This window comes from Sceloporus occidentalis, unplaced genomic scaffold (genome assembly GCF_023333645.1).
Source record: "Sceloporus occidentalis isolate IW3139 unplaced genomic scaffold, rSceOcc1.0.p SCAF_134, whole genome shotgun sequence".
NCBI classification, from domain to species: domain Eukaryota; kingdom Metazoa; phylum Chordata; class Lepidosauria; order Squamata; family Phrynosomatidae; genus Sceloporus; species Sceloporus occidentalis.
The window spans coordinates 2,584,867-2,600,878 of NW_028317114.1; the positions used below are offsets into that span (position 1 = coordinate 2,584,867).

Sequence of the window (16,012 nt, forward strand, 5' to 3'; positions counted from 1 at the left end):
CGGGGATGACTTGGCCCTCTCTCAGGGGCCCTAGACCCGCTTACCTCCTCAGGGGGAAGGGATGGGGGGGTCTTCACAGCTGTTGTACGGCTCCTCTAATGAGGAGGCTTTTGCTACCCCCTCCCCGCTTTCCATACGGCACCTGGTGGTGGCTTGCAAAGGCTCGGCCCCCTGCCAGTGGTTTCTGGTACTTTGGCTGTTCCAGGACATGTTATCTCACCCCCTTCCTCTACACAGGCTGTGTCTGGTGTGCTGCTGCAGGATGCTTCGCCACTGCTGGGACCAGGACTTCAGGGATCTTCTGTCAACACGGCTTCAGCTACGGTCGCTTGGCGGTGAATTACCTTCTCATTCTGTGGGCCTCTTGGGAGCCGGGGGGGAGGGTCGCTCGGGCTCTTCTATGGGTGCTTTCCTTTCAGGTCTACGGGGTTTTTTGGATGCGTGGGAGCGCGACGGGGGTGCTGGTCCGTCGGGGTCTGGTCTGGATAGTCAGGTTAGGTCCGTGTGGGAGCAACCTGGGGGTGGCGCGGAGTCGTTAGGTTCGGTTTCCCTTTCTGCGTCTGCTGTGGCGGGGTCGGTTGGTGCCGGGACGTCTGGCCCGGTGGCCCCCGGGGTTCCAGTGGTGGCGGCCCCGCCGGCTAGCGGGGCTGCTGCGGTACTTTGCTCGGCGCTGGTTGTAGATGCGGCTTTAGGGGTGGCGGACGTGGCTCGTGGGGCGGCCTACATGTGTTGGTCGGGCCTGCTTGGGCTGCACTTGAAACAGGAGATTAAGGAGAAGATCTGGAAAGGGGCGTTCCTTGAGATTTTCTCCCTTCTGCCGCTGGAGGAGGCTCCTCCCCCTGCGGCGGAGGAGAAGGATAAGGAAAAGGAGAAGGAAAAAGAGAAGTTTCGGTATCGGCGGATTCCTAAGACCTTTGGGAATTGGATCCGCGCCTTTTCCATCTTGGCTAGTGTGATAGGCGAAAGGTGCCCTGAGAAATGTTCGGCACTTTTTGCGTATCAAGATCTCATCTGGAGTGCGTGTCGGACTTATGGGGGTCTGGGCTGGTGGCGGTACGATGAGCAGTTCCGCCAACGCTTGGCGGTCCGGCCATCTATCGGTTGGGATCAGATGGACATTGGTCTGTGGCTGGCCATTATGACTCGGCCGGCCACGCACCAGGGCGGTTTCTCGTCGTTTCTTGGGGGGGCCGGGGGGGTATCTGGTGCCACACCCTCTCCGGCCGGTCAGCGGCGGCCGGGGTGCTGTTACCAGTTTAACGACGGGCAGTGTAAGTTTGGAACGTTCTGTCGGTTCAAGCATGAGTGCTCCGGCTGTGGCGGAGCCCATCCCCACTCCCGCTGCTTCAAGCGGGCTAAGGGGGGCGAGCGCGCGGATGTGGGATCGAAGGGCGACGACGCCAGTGGGTTGTTCGGGAGGAGGCGGGTTTGGCTTCTATCCTGCATTATCTGGACAATTTCTTGTGTATCGGGTCGGGGGATTCTGGGGATTGTCTTCGTCTCCTGCATACTGTGCAGGCCGTGATGTGTCGTTTTGGAGTTTCTCTTGCGGCCGACAAGACGGAGGGGCCGTCCACCTGTCTGAGTTTCCTTGGAATCGAGATCGATTGTGTGGCGATGGAGTGCCGCTTGCCTGTTAATAAGCTGGTTGACTTGAAGGGGTTTGTTGCCAGGGTGCGGGGGATGAGGAAGGTTCAGCTTTGTCAGTTGCAATCGCTGTTGGGGAAGTTGAACTTCGCTTGTCGCATTTTGCCGATGGGTCGGGTTTTTAGCCGGCGGCTGGCTGCGGCGACGGCGGGTGTTGTTCGGCCCCGCCATTTTATTTGGCTCACTCGTCTGCTGCGGGACCACTTGGCTGTCTGGGGGTCTTTTTTGGATGCCTACAATGGTCGGTCGTATTGGCAGGCACCCCAGGTTTCTAATTCCCAGCTGCATCTTTACATGGATGCGGCGGGGTCGGTGGGTTTCGGGGCTATTCTGGGTGTGCACTGGTGTGCTGAGGAATGGCCGGTCTCGTGGAGGGAGTCGGGGCTCACCCGGAACTTGGCGTTCCTGGAGCTTTTTCCCATTTTGGTGGCGGTGGAGGTATGGGGTGATGTTCTCCATGATCGGCGGGTGCTGTTTCATTGTGACAACCTGGGGGTTGTTCAGGCTATCAATACTTTGACGGCTTCCTCCCCTCCGGTGGTTCAGCTTTTGCGTCGGCTGGTGTTGCGGTGTTTGAGTCTGAATGTGACCTGTAAGGCAGTGCATATACCCGGTGTCAAAAACGTGACGGTTGATGCTCTCTCGCTTTCAGTGGGCAGAGTTTCGAGCTACGGCACCGTTCGCGGGTGAAGAAGGGGTCCCGTGTCCAGTGGACCTGTGGTCCCTTGGGTTGGACGAGTGACGGAGTGGATTCGAGGTTCGCTTTCCAGGTCCACCTGGGGGAGGTATGGAAAAGTGTGCGACGAGTGGGCAGTCTTTGAGAACGACTGTGGGGGTTTCCCGACTCACGCTGCTCGGGTTCATGGCTTGCTTTCCCTCCTGTGTCAGTGGGACTCGACCGGGGTGTCCCCATCGGCGGCTTCTGCTCGCCTGTCGGGTCTTAGTTTTTTATGTAAGTTGATGGGAATCGCTGATTTTACTAAGGATTTCCTTGTTCGCCAGGCCTTGAAGGGATGGCGAAAGGGGGTTGTTACGAGGGATACTCGGAGGCCGGTTTCGGCTGAGTTGCTGGTTCGGTTGTGTGGGGTGTTGGGTTCTGTTTGTGTTTCGGAATTCGAAGTTCGGTTGTTCAGGGCGGCTTTTAGCTTAGCCTTTTTCGGGGCTATGCGGATAGGGGAGTTGGTTAGCCCTAGTAAGCGTGTGCCTGGGGGTGTTTTGGCGGAGGATGTGGAATTGGGGGCTGGTGGTCTGAGCTTTCGCATTCGGCGCTCAAAGACGGATGTCCTGGGTAGCGGGTCTTGCGTTCGTTTGGGTTCTATTGCGGGCTCCCCTATTTGCCCGGTGTCGTCGGTTCACGAGTTTCTCTTGGTGCGCCCGGCGGTGGGGTGTCCGCTGTTGGTGCATCAGGACGGGTCGTTTTTATCCCATTTCCAGTTTGTCGGCGTTTTTCGGAAGTCGCTGTCAGCCTTGGGTGTTCCTGCCGGGTCTTTTGGGGGCCATTCCTTTCGGATTGGTGCAGCCACGGAGGCTACCCGGGTTGGTTTGCCTGATTCCTCTGTGCAACGTATTGGGCGCTGGCGTTCGGGTCGTTTTAGGTCGTGTGTTCGTTTGGACATGCCTGTTTAATGTTCTCTGTTTTTTGTAGGTGTGGTTCTCCCTCAAGTCTGGCTCGTTGGACATTCCTTCATCTTCTGGGCCAGGAGGCGGGCGGCGGTTCGCCCGAACGGGGAGCAGTTGGGGTTCTCTCCCCTTGCGGTTGAGGTGCGGTGGTTCGGGAAGCGGGGGATGCGGTGGGTTCATCCCCTCCCTGAGCTGGTTCGGTTATCACGGTTGTTGGGTCCTCCCTCGGTCCTGGTGATTCACCTTGGGGGGAATGATCTTGGGGTAGTCCCGGTTAGGTCTGTGGGGGATACGGTTCTTAGGGACCTCGCTAGGCTTCTAGTTTTGTTTCCTGATGTCCGGTTGGTATGGTCCGAGGTGGTGTCTCGGAATTTTTGGCGGGTGGCGACTAACCAGCGGGCCCTGGAGCGGTCGCGGGTTAAATTTAATCGTTGGATTTCCAAGTTTGTGGCTAGCGTTAATGGCGTGATGGTTCGGCATAGGGTGTTTGAGAGGGACGCGGCTAATTTGTTTCGGAGTGATGGTGTGCATTTGAATGACATCGGTTTGGATATTTTCAATTTGGCTCTGCAGGAGGCTATCGGTCAGGCCATGGCGTGTGCTGGTGGGGGCCCCTGCTGATTTAAGGGGTTTAAACAGCGGGGTTAGTGGCGGTTTGTGTGTTCTTGCCGGTCTGGTTTTGGTAAGTGATGGAGTTTGGATGCTGGTGTAATGGAAGGCTCAATCCTCCCCTAACCTCTGGCGTTTTATTGGACGTGCCCACCGAGCTTGTGGACGGCTGGTGGTTAGCATTGGTGGTGGGACAGCGAAAGGTAGCTGTCAATTTTGTTTGGACGAGGGGGGAGGTGAGTACCTGTGGTCTGGATTGTGCAGTGTGAGAGGCCGGCAAGGACGGGGTTAATTTGGTTCCTGTGTTGGTTATGTTTGAATATGTTATGGTAATGTGTTATGTATATATGTATATTTGTATTTATTATTTATCGGTTATTGTATATTCTTGTTATTGGTTTATGGTGTTTTGGGCCAACACAGTGTTTTATGGTTTTATAATAAAATTGTGCGGTGGCCTGCTTTATCCAATTTCAGTCTCCGTGTGGTTATTTGGTGGGTTAAATGGTATCGGGTTTGCAATGCATGGTACACACTACCTACATACATGTATGTCGCCAACTCACAGAGAGAGATCTTGCATGGCAGGTAGTACACGAATGCAGGGCCGGCCCTACAATGGGGCCGACTGGGTTTTCGCTTACCCGCTCGGCGCCCCTCTCTCTCTCCTCTGCGGCGAGTTTACCTGTTCGGTCTCGGTGCCGGCTTGTAATGCAGAGCGCCGGAAGTGACGTGAATTTCCGGCGCTCAGCATTACAAGCCGGCACCGTGGCAGCACAGGGAGACTCGCCGCAGGACTGTTTAAGGGTAAGTACCGGGGGGGGGGTAGATAATGCCGCCCCCCCCCCCCCGGCATCGGCGGGGGGCGGCATTTTAAACTTCGCCCCAGGCGGCGTTAACTCTTCGGCCGGCCCTGCACGAATGTTTGCCTACACATCATCACAACCAGATCAACTCATTCCCATCCAAGCAGTCCTCTCCTACTGTCTCACTCCCCTCAACCACCAACTAGATTGTAAGCTCGCAAGAGCAGGGCCCTTTTATGCTTTGCACTAGTTTGTTATTGGATGTGTTTATAAATTGTTCTAATGAATGTAACAGCGGAATCGGCCGGCGCTTTAAAAATAAATATAATTTCAGCACAGGAGAGGTCTTGGTACCACAGCTAAGTGTCCCAAAAATTTGTGTACACAAGATGAGACAGTGTTGCATATATTTTTGAACTGCTTTTATGCACAGGACATATGGAAAAAGGCAGGGCCGCTTTTAAAATGGATTTGCGGCCTCAGGTTTTGAAACTATACAGTTGTTTTATATGGCCTTTTTCCTTGTCCCACAGCTGACCAATCGCGTGTTTTATGGACTATGATAAATTGTATAAAAGAAGCAATTTGGAAGACCAGGAATATTTTATTGCTTAAGAAAGAATATATAGACCCTTCCATTTATCTTAAGATGACTTTAAGCAAAATGCACACATACTTTTTAAAAGATTGTAAAGGCATGGGTTCAATGAAAGCAAAAGAGACTTTGGTGCCTTAATATGTGGAACATTTTACTTGGAATGCACTGAACATCCCAAAGACTGGTTTTATGTATTTATTGTAATTTTATGTAATATGTTTTAATTCATTTTATCATTTTTAATGTTGTGTCTCCCGTGCCCTGTTGTGTCTCCCGAGGCCCCCTGCTGTGTGTCCCGTGCCTTGGCTTGTATCCTGCCTGAGGACCTTTCAGCCGTGATTCCTTGTTCCCTGTCTGTGTTCTTTCTGCCGTGTTCCAGTGAGCGGGCCCAGCCAGTCCAGCTACAGCGTCCTAGTGCTATCTTGTGCCCAACTAGAGGACTATCATACTGTACATCTGCCTTTCGGTCTGTTCCCTGTTTGGTCGTGTCTACAGCGTGTACTTGCCTGTCTTGCCAACTTCTCCAATACAGACTAGATCTTATTAAGATTTAGCCTGTTGAACTTAATTTTTGCCTGTCTGTTATATCATTTTAGTAATGATGCATCGTGGGGTACAAACTGAGCCACCTGATATCCCCTGCTACTGGGCTCCTTCTTGACCTGCTTACCTGAGCCCTGACACATATGGATTCTCCGTTTTGGATTTATTTTTGTTGAATAAATAATGACACGGTGTAACAGATGGTTATTATTATGTCCCGATATGTAAAACCATAGAATTCAAAGAGGGTGTATTTTCTTGTTCACACAACTGTATATATATATATATATATATATATTATGAAGAATGGTAAATAGTAGCATTAAATAATGCCTAGCAATTTATTTACCATAATGCACTTTGCATTTACAGAAGACATGTGCCACAGTCAGTGGCGTCGCTACAGGGGGGCAAGGGGGGGCAATCCTTGCCCCCCCTGTTGCCCCCCTGCCGAATTTGGAATAAAGTCACAATGTGACTTTAAATCCCGCCTTTTTTTTTTTTTTATGCGGAGGAGAGAGAGGGTGCGGCCTGCGTAAGATCGGCAGCCAGGGCAACCGATCTTACGCGGGCCGCACCTCGAGCCCTGCTACTTACCTGTGGTAGGGTCTTCTGTACTGTATAGAGGAAGCGGAACCTATCAGAGTTCACGTGACATCACATGACTCCTCTCCAGTCCTGCTTCCTCTGTGCAGTACCAGAGAACGCAGCGGGAGGCCGCGCCCACTGCTGAAGTCTTTGAGCGGCATCGAGGAGCTGCAGTGCAAGTAAGGGGGTGGGGAGGGTGTTTGAATGAGTATACGTGATTGAAGGAATTAATATGTGAATGAATGAGTATATGAATGAATGAGTGTGTGTGTGATAGCATGGCTGTGTAAGTGCTGGAAGCTAGGCATGATGGGACTGTGATTGCTGTTAGCAATCACACTCCTATCATGCCAAGTCAGCCAGCACATGCTGAAACCTAGCTATCTGCCCCCCTTGTGTATTGATGTTGCCAGCAGTATGGGGTCTTCACATCACTTACAGCCACCCTGTACCAGAATGTACTGGCTGACTTGGCATGATAGGAGTGTGATTGCTAACAGCAATCACAGTCCCATCATGCCCAGGTTCCAGCATTTACTGGTTAGATGTGTAAGTGCTGGAACCTAGGCATGATGGTACTTTGATTGCTGTTAGCAATCACACTCCTATCATCCCAAGTCAGCCAGTACATGCTGAAACCTAGCTAGCTGCCCCCCTTGTGTATTGATGCTGCCAGCAGTATGGGGTCTACACATCACTTACAGCCACCCTGTACTAGCATGTACTGGCTGACCTGGCATGATAGGAGTGTGATTGCTAACAGCAATCACAGCAAGCACAGTCCCATCATGCCTAGGTACCAACATTTACTGGTTGCTTGGGTATGATAGGAGTGTGATTGCTGTGTGGGTAGTGTGGATGCCAGGGCTGGCTTTGGGGTGTGCAACCTGTGATCTATGCCTGTAATTTAGGGGGTTTTAAATATACCTTTTAATGACGTGTTTGTATGTGAATTCCAATTGATCTATATCTGCAAAGCTGGGTTTCTGCGTTATTCTGTAGATCCATATCTATATATTTCCATACATTATTTATGTATACCTCCAAATACAGTGTTTGTATGTCTTATTCAGTTGATTAATACTTGCAATGCTGTTTCCATGTATTTATTTGATCTATACCTGCAATGCTACGTTTCATATACTATTGTATACCTGCAAATACAGGATTTGTATGTCTGATTCTGTTTATTTGATATATACCTTCAGTGCTGAGATCACAAGTGAATTTCAGTTGATCTATACATGCAAAGCTTGGTTTGTGTGTTAATGTGTTGATCTATACCTGCTATCGGCAACTGGGGCTAATATTAATATATATGGGCAGCAGGGGCATCAATACACAAGGGGCAAAAACACTAAGGGGGTATAAACGACAATGCAGTGTGAAAAATCCATCCTGATGTAGACGTCTGTCACGTAGATTGTGTCCTGCTGTTTGTGTGTTTTTGATTATCAGTGTAGCAGAGCCTGTCCGCGGGTGTGTGTGTATAGGTGTTGGTGTGGCAGAGCCTGTCCTGGTGTGTGTTTGGGTGTTGGTGTGCAGAGCCTGTCCTGGTGTGTGTGTTCAGTTTTCAGTGTGGAAGAGCCTGTCCTCGTGTGTGTGTGTGTGTTTGGATGTGGGTGTGGCAGAGCCTGTCCTGGTGTGTGTGTCTGGGTGTTGTGTGTGTTTGGTCATCTGTTTCCTGGCACTTAACTTACAGTAGGAATTATTTAATTTATATTTATCCAGAGATAAAATGCCCTCCTGAAGTTGTAGTGACTTCAGGGGACAAAACGTTCAAGGCCCTGAAATCATTTAGTGGAAAAGTTATTTATTGTGTTATAATATTTATTTCAAGGATTAGTCGCACTCAATTGTGGCTTCAGGCTTCCCATGTTGAATGATCAAGTATTATTTTAGCCCAATAACAAAAGTATAATTCCATAGCACATTACTTTTGGAAATTATGAATGCCCCCCCAGTTTGACTGTGGTATCTTGTGTGCCCCCCCTATATATTGTTTCTAGAGTCGCCACTGGCCACAGTTTGTACCTGCATAGCCATGATTCCCTACCCATTTTGATGATTTAAGTCATAAAACCCACTGCTTTTTCATGGGTCACGTGACATTACATGATGTGACCCAATATACAGTGTTGGAGATGTCAGACGGATGATCATGCTTTAAGCCATCAGCTAACTACCGCAGGCAAACTAGAATTCAGCAAGTACCCCTGTGTGCAATGTTCCATCTAATTTTTCTTAGTTGGCGTGCGCAGAAAATGTCTCTTGTGCAAAAATTTTCACAGAGCAAAAATTTGGTGCGCACAATATCCGCACCGCATAAAATTTCCAACAAAATAATTTTTTTCTTTTTTTGGGAAAAACTGTTGTGCGCACAATTTTTGGACGTGTGCGCTCTCTAAAAAATCTATGTGCGCGCGCACAAGCGCACAGCTTAGAGGGAACACTGCCTGTGTGCCTGAGATACAGCAGTGCCTAGGTACAAGGCACCAGCTGCACCCGCCTCAGTCCGTCCACGTAGTCACCTAAAAAGGCCATCTTGTGTGGACTCCTGTTAATGTGTGAATTTTGCCAATTTTATGTTTGTCCTGAAACTGTCTCATTTCAGTTCCCTCCATGTTGTCTCACAAGCCAAGTGCCTTTTAATATAATTTATTAGAATATATCACTCCAAAACAGCAACCATAGATATTCTAGCATGCAACGACAACATGCTTTATGGAATATGTATTCAAATTGAGTTAAAATGTATTTTTACATAAACTTGTGTTTACAGATTAAAAATTACATTTCATGTATGAAATAGCCATTTTTTTAAGATTGTGCAAGATTTTCCCTATGGTATTTCAATGGATCAGGAGTGATAAGGACAAATTCATAATTGCTGCACATAATATATTTTAGGTAAAATAGAGTAAACTGAAAATAAAATGAAATGAGAATATTTACCGTATTGGCTCGGATATAGGCCGCCCCCGTATATAGGCCGCACCCTAAAAGTTTGGTGCTTTTTTAAAGAAAAAGTTTTTTTAATAGACATGCTGCCACACTGCCCCCCCGAGATATGCTGCCACTCTGTCCCCCCCGAGATATGCTGCCACTCTCCTCCCCCCCGAGATATGCTGCCACTCTCCTCCTCCCCCCCAAGACATGCTGCCACTGCCCCCCCCGAGATATGCTGCCACTTTCCTCCCCCCCCGGGATATGCTGCCACTGTCCCCCCCCCCCACTGTCCTCCTCCTCCTCCCCCCCGACATACGCTGTCACTCTGTCTGAGGTAAAACGCATCATGCGGACGTTCACCGGCTGTGGCGATGCGTGTAAACAACCTCCGCTGCCGGCACGTCTGCATGATGTGCTTTAACAATCTCCCTTGCCGAGACTCCCCCCGTGGGAATTCCCGGCAAGGGAGATTGTTAAAGCACATCGTGCAGACGTGCCGGCAGCGGAGGTTGTTTACACGCATCGCCACAGCCGGTGAACGTCTGCACGATGCGCTTAGACAACCTCCCGTGCTGGCACTCCCCCCGTGGAAAGTGCTGGCAGGGGAGGCTGGCTGAGCGTATCAGAGAGTAGGATGCAGGTCCCCTGCACCACTGCGGGGGATCTGTATCCTAACCCTGCTGCCTGCCCGGTGCCCGGAACTGCATGTCCCGGGCGTCGGGCGCTAGACCCCGAATATAGGCCACAACCCCACTTTAAAGACTTAAAGTGGGGGGAAAAAGTGCGGCCTATATTCGAGCCAATACGGTACTTCAATTAAAAGTATGCATCATTTTCATTTATGTGGTTTATCAGCTTGAAAGAGAATTATTTGTGCCTCACTGGAACAATAAGCTGTTTGCGGCCAATTGTTCTCTGTGCAATATTGACCGCTCACCAGCTGTAAAACAGTAATGTACAACAGAGGTTTATAAGGAGATGAGGATATCTTAAATTTAGATACAGGATTAGAAATATAACCAGGGGAAATTAATATAATGAAAATTGTACCGCTGCAAGGCAATGTTAAATACATCTATTTCTGAAATAAAAGGAATGCCTCATTAAGTTAAGAGAAATATGTATGCAGACAGTTCTCCCAAGTGTCCACATTAAGCGACACATAATGACAATTGTATTACAAAACAGGGAGGCTCCTATTGTGCATTAACTCTTTCTTTACTCAAACAGCAGTAAAGACAAGATACATAAGAAAAAATATCACATAGCAGGGATGCCATGGACTGGTCTAACTCCGCCCCCACCAAACACTATTTAAACACATTATCAACCAAACAAATCCTCTTTCTCTGCTGCTGGGATGCTGGTTAAGTACAATTTTTTATATATTCTTATGTGCTGATTTACTTTATATTTTCTAGCCCTGGTTATCTACCCTTCTTATATTTACTTTTGTGACTGAACTCAGTCTTTATGTTATTTTGTCCTTTAGTATATTTTTTCTCCTCTATGTTTTGCTATATTACCTGACTTTGTGTTTACTTGACTAGCCTGTTAGTTTTCTCCCCTGCTTTCTCTTATTTGACTTACATTACTCCTCTGTTCCCGTTTGGCACCATTTTTGACTGTTTTAAGCATTTTTTGCCTCTTACAACCCTCTTTTTGCTAGGGAGTCACCCGGTCTGACTTCCCCACACCCCCTTATTAATGATTTTCGATTTTGTAGCGTTTTTTTCTGAAATCTCCCAAGAAGCGTGATTTTGTTGCTTTTTACTTCGGGGGGAGTGGTTTCTGGTTTTTGTTGGTGTGGTGTAGGAACAGGTAGTTTATACGCAGTTCTTTCCTTCAAATTTCTGCTGAGCTTATTTATTGTTTTCTGCCCGTGGATTCTTATGTTTTTTTCCCAGCACAGTTGAGCTTATTTACTCTGTACGTGCATATTGTTGACTATTTCTAATTCTTTGTAATCCTTATTATATCTTTAGTAATTCAATTATGTCTAAGCAGGCTGCCTCTTTGTCCTTAGGGGACCTTGATGTCCCCCAAGATATGGCTTTAGGCGTTGGCAAGCCTCTGGGAGGCACTTCTAGTAGTTCCCTTCGTCTTCTGCAGCGCTCTTTAACTGAAGCTTTTCATTCAGAGATGGACTCCATGTCCTCGTCCCTCTCCCATTCTATTGCACATGCATTACAGCATGCGCTGAAAGTGTGCCCCAGGTATCTGTCTCCTGTGATCCCTCCTGAGGCGTCTGCTGCTCTGTTAAATTACCCGGTCAGCGGTACAGGCAAAAAGGCTCTTCGTAAATCGTGTAAACCAAGTAAATCCAGAACCGTACTGATTGATGATGATTTTTCCATCCCTGAAAGTGCGAACCGGCGCAAATAAGCCATTACTCATCAGGCAGAAAAAGCCTAACTGATCAAGACTCTCAAGACTCGGTCAAGTCATTGGAGGAGGTACAATCTGAAATCCCTTCAGACTCCCGGGAAGATTCAGATACGGGCTCTCGGGCAGGCGATAAGTCACGCCTTTCTGGTACTCCCCCATGGGGCGCCACATGGCAAGGCTAGATTGTCTAGTCATTCTGAAGCTATATTGCATCCCTTAGGATATCATCTTTTTGAGCCGCATGACTTACATCATCCAAGATCAGCTGAGTGGGCCCCATCTGATCATATAGCCCAATACCTTCAAATTAAGGTCAGACACCCCTTGTCCTAAGAGGCAAGAAATAAATTGAGAGTTGAGGCTCCCCGCTCATTAGTGTCAGGCAAGGTCTGTGTTACCCCAGAGGTGGACCCTAAAATGGTTCAATTTTAACCAAATTTGGCTGGAACCCCCGAAAGGGTCTTGAATCGGCATTTAAATCTTGCAATTCCAAAGTTCTCGATATGTTTGGCCCACTGACAAAAAAAATTGAGTTGGCAGATGGGGCCTTATGGGACCAACAGCCTTTAGACCCCCAGCTTGTGCGTGGCTGGATTCAGAGAGTAATATGCACGGCAAGAAACGTTAATACGTCTATCACCATTGAGCGGAGAAAGGCTATTCTGTTCAAGATTGAGCCCAACTTAGCTGTTACTGAAATGGAGAAAGAGGCTGGCAGCCTACTTTTTGGGTTATCCCTTTATAAAGGACCTAGGCAAGTATGTTGGGGCTTTCACAGCCCTGGCTAGAGATCAAACGCCCATGCCCCGTGGTTGAGGTCAGGTCTCTGTGCGGGCCTGTCGAGTTTTTCCACACTTAACTCATCCAACCATTTCTTTATGGACCTTGCTTTGTGCACTGGGGCACAGTCATGCTAGAATAGAAAAGGGCCTTCACAAAACTTTTCCTACAAAATTGGAAGCATATCATTGTCCAAAATGTCTCTGTATGCTGAAACATTAACATTTCCATTCACTGGAAGTCAGGAGCCCCATACCATAATCCCTCCTTCACCAAACTTTACAGTTGACACAATGCAGTCAGGCAGGTAACGTTCTCCTGGCATCCGCCAAACCCAGATTCACCCATCGCCAAACAGAGAAGCATGCAGCTGCTTAGCCATGGAAACTATTCCATGAAGCTCCCACTGCACAGTTTGTGTGCTGATTTTTAATGCCAGTGTAAATATAGAACTCTTCAGCTGTGGAATCCACAGAGCATTGGCGACTTTTACACACCATGTGCCTTAGTGACCACGCTCTGTGGCTTTACGTGGTCTTCCGCTTCTTGAAATATCTAACAGGGATAATTTCACAATCTGACTTATTGCAAAGGTGGCATCCTATCAAAGTGCCAGGCTTGAATTCACTGAGCTCTTCAAAACGGCCCATTTTTTCACAAATGTTTGTAAATGCAGACTGCATTGCTAGGTGCTTGATTTTATACACCTGTACAATGTTTAGCACAAGCAAAATACATATAATGTTTTATTATACATTTTCTTGGGAAGCTTGCTGGAAAGAATTTATTTATTGACACTTTTATGCATAGAAGAGCATTCCCAAAAGAAAATGTACAATTACATGAAAAAAACTTTATAAAACAGTCAAACGTGGTTTTTGAAGGCTATAGGTGATATGGAATTTTAAGGACAGTAGTACTTTTTCAGTGCATTTTTATTTCATTCCATTATAAAACAATGCTCGGTTATTGAATGCTTAGCAGTCTTCTGATGTTGTGTTCAATCACCAAACTCCATCATTTGGAGGAACATTGGAGTGTGGGAACTTAAAAATGGCTCCACTCACTAAAGTGGAAATTGGCAGGAGAGTTTACAGGGGAGTCCGAGTTCCAACTTATGAATTTAACTATTACATTTTAAGGATGAACCCTAGTGAGCATCTACAAAAAGAGATGGCTGACCCTGAATGATACCTCTACAACTGAGCTATGCAGGATCAGTTCAACTATTTTTGCTGGAGAAAGTTGCTTTATAATGAATCCTGCAAACTCCTGTGCCAATTTTTTGAAGAAGATACATCTGACATTTTATATTTAACATAAGGTTCCCACAATCATTATCTTAATTGATTGAATATTAATTAAAGCTGTATAAATAACCATGCTGCTCATAATTTCTTGCCACCATCTTTCTCTCTATTGCACTACTAGCGCCAGTGGCATTCATAGCACAATGTTGGATCCTCACTATGGGTATGAGCTATGCAAAACTCTGTATAGATGCTGCTGGTAGCTGTACTGACTATGAGAGAAAGATTTGAGGTATGGAAATACAACTTTTTGTTATTTAACTTCTTTAAACAGGGTACTTTTCCACTAAGACAAAACATTATTAGACCACTTTCCATCTTCAGGTTTGAATGCATAAAAACAGCACAGAAACTTTTACAACAGATTCCTGAGCATGTTTTGCATCATATGACAATTAAGTATTCCTCAGAAATTATGAATACTGCAACATTTATTTTTCTTAAGGGTCTCAACATTTAATAGTATTAGGAATGTTCTTTCCAATACTGCATGTAGTTCTAAATATGCTAAATTCAACAAAATAGGTGGAGCAACACCTTTATCTAAACCAACCCAATGTATATCTTATTCTTTACCAAAAAAGTCTTAAGCTGTATTCCAGCAAGCTAAGGAGGAATGTGCAGAGTGTCTTGGTTATATATTTACATACGTGTGTACTGCACAGTACTTTAACGGGCGACCTCACAGATTTTTATTTACCAGAGGTCTAAAACAGACCAATATTAATGTATTTCCATAGAAACAATTGAGGACTATGACATTGGATATTAGAAATCTGGTGACTTTGTCCATGTGAACAATATCAGACACAAACCAGTGGCTGGTTACAAAGACAAAAAATGAAAGCATACTGGATTATGGATATTTCACATATTGCCTCACCATATTAGGTCTCTTACCTGTAATCAGGTTGTCCACCAAGGTGGTTGGCATGCAGAAGATCCCAACCAGCAAGTCACTGATTGCTAAGTTCAGAATGAACATGTTGGTCACGGTGCGCATCTGCCTGTTTTTCAGGACAATGAAACACACAGACATATTGCCTATCATGCACATAAGAAAGATGAATGTATATGCCAGAATAATAATGCCTGCAATGGCCATGGAATGTTGATAGTATAATGACAATGTTAAGTTGTCTCTGGAGACTTGGGTTGTGTTTCCTGGTCCTGAGAAGCTGGAGTTGAAAGACAAAACAAAGGATCCTGGAAAACAAGACAGAAAAAAAATTGTTAGTCTTATCGGGACACTCATGTCTTAGATTTAGTCAGATGAAATGAAAGATTATGAAATTTAGAAAAAAAGCTTTTATCCTCCAGTGGATGTGTAAACAGAAAAGGTAAAACTTTTCAAGGTTGTTTTTCTCATATGGTTTGAAGATACTATTAAAGGCCATTGTCATTGATGATTTATAATTCAGTAGAGGTGTCTGCATCTAGATCTAAGTAAACTATAAAGTTTATTATTCCAAGAAACTAGAATCTCTGTGGGGAAGGGGACAATTTTTCATGTTTACTGTATTTATCTAGGCCTGAAAATCTATGAATACATAGGGATCTATTCACTAAACATCAAGGTTATGTAGAAAAAGAAAAGCACAAAACATATTTGACCCATAATTTTCTGGATTTTACTAGAATAAGTACTCCAGCATAAAGACACATCTTCATACCTGGGAGCATCTCGGCTCCGGCTACCCGGAGCCTTCCCTTGCAGGATGCCGTCAGGACTGCACACTGACGTCAGCGGGCGGTCCCGCTGACGTTGGTGGGACGTCCCGCTGACGTTGGTGGGTGGTCCTGCTGACGTTGGTGGGCAGTCCCACTGATGTGGGGGGAGTTCCCGCTGATGTCTGCGGCGTCCCACTGACATCAGGGGCGTTCCCGCTGACAGCAGCGGGAAACACCCCCATTTCAAGAAAAAAATGGGCGGGGAGCGGGGCGTGTCAACACCCCGCTCCCACGACCCGGAGGCTTCGGGTCTTGACCCGGAGAACTGGAGGAGCAGCGCTCACCCGGCAATCTCCAGGTCAAACACGGAGAGTTCCCAGGTATGCACACCTTGCAATGTTCTTCTTTTACTATTAACTGGGAAAAGTGAATGTATGTCATACAAAATCTGAACAATGATGTGCTGCAAACAATGTTATTAAAGTTAAATAATGTATTGTTTC

General features: G+C 46.8%; 1 protein-coding gene across 1 annotated transcript in view; it reads right to left on the minus strand.

Annotated features, from left to right (window-relative positions):
- Nucleotides 1–15,521, minus strand: part of LOC149281370 (neuropeptide FF receptor 1-like) — a 74,093-nt gene extending 58,572 nt beyond the window's left edge. The window contains exons 1-2 of the mRNA XM_089499405.1: nt 15,512–15,521; nt 14,739–15,044 (exon numbers count right to left, since the gene is read on the minus strand). Of these exons, the coding sequence (XP_089355531.1) occupies nt 14,739–15,044; nt 15,512–15,521 (316 nt within the window). The remainder of the gene's footprint in view (nt 1–14,738; nt 15,045–15,511) is intronic.
- Nucleotides 15,522–16,012: the final 491 nt, after the last annotated feature.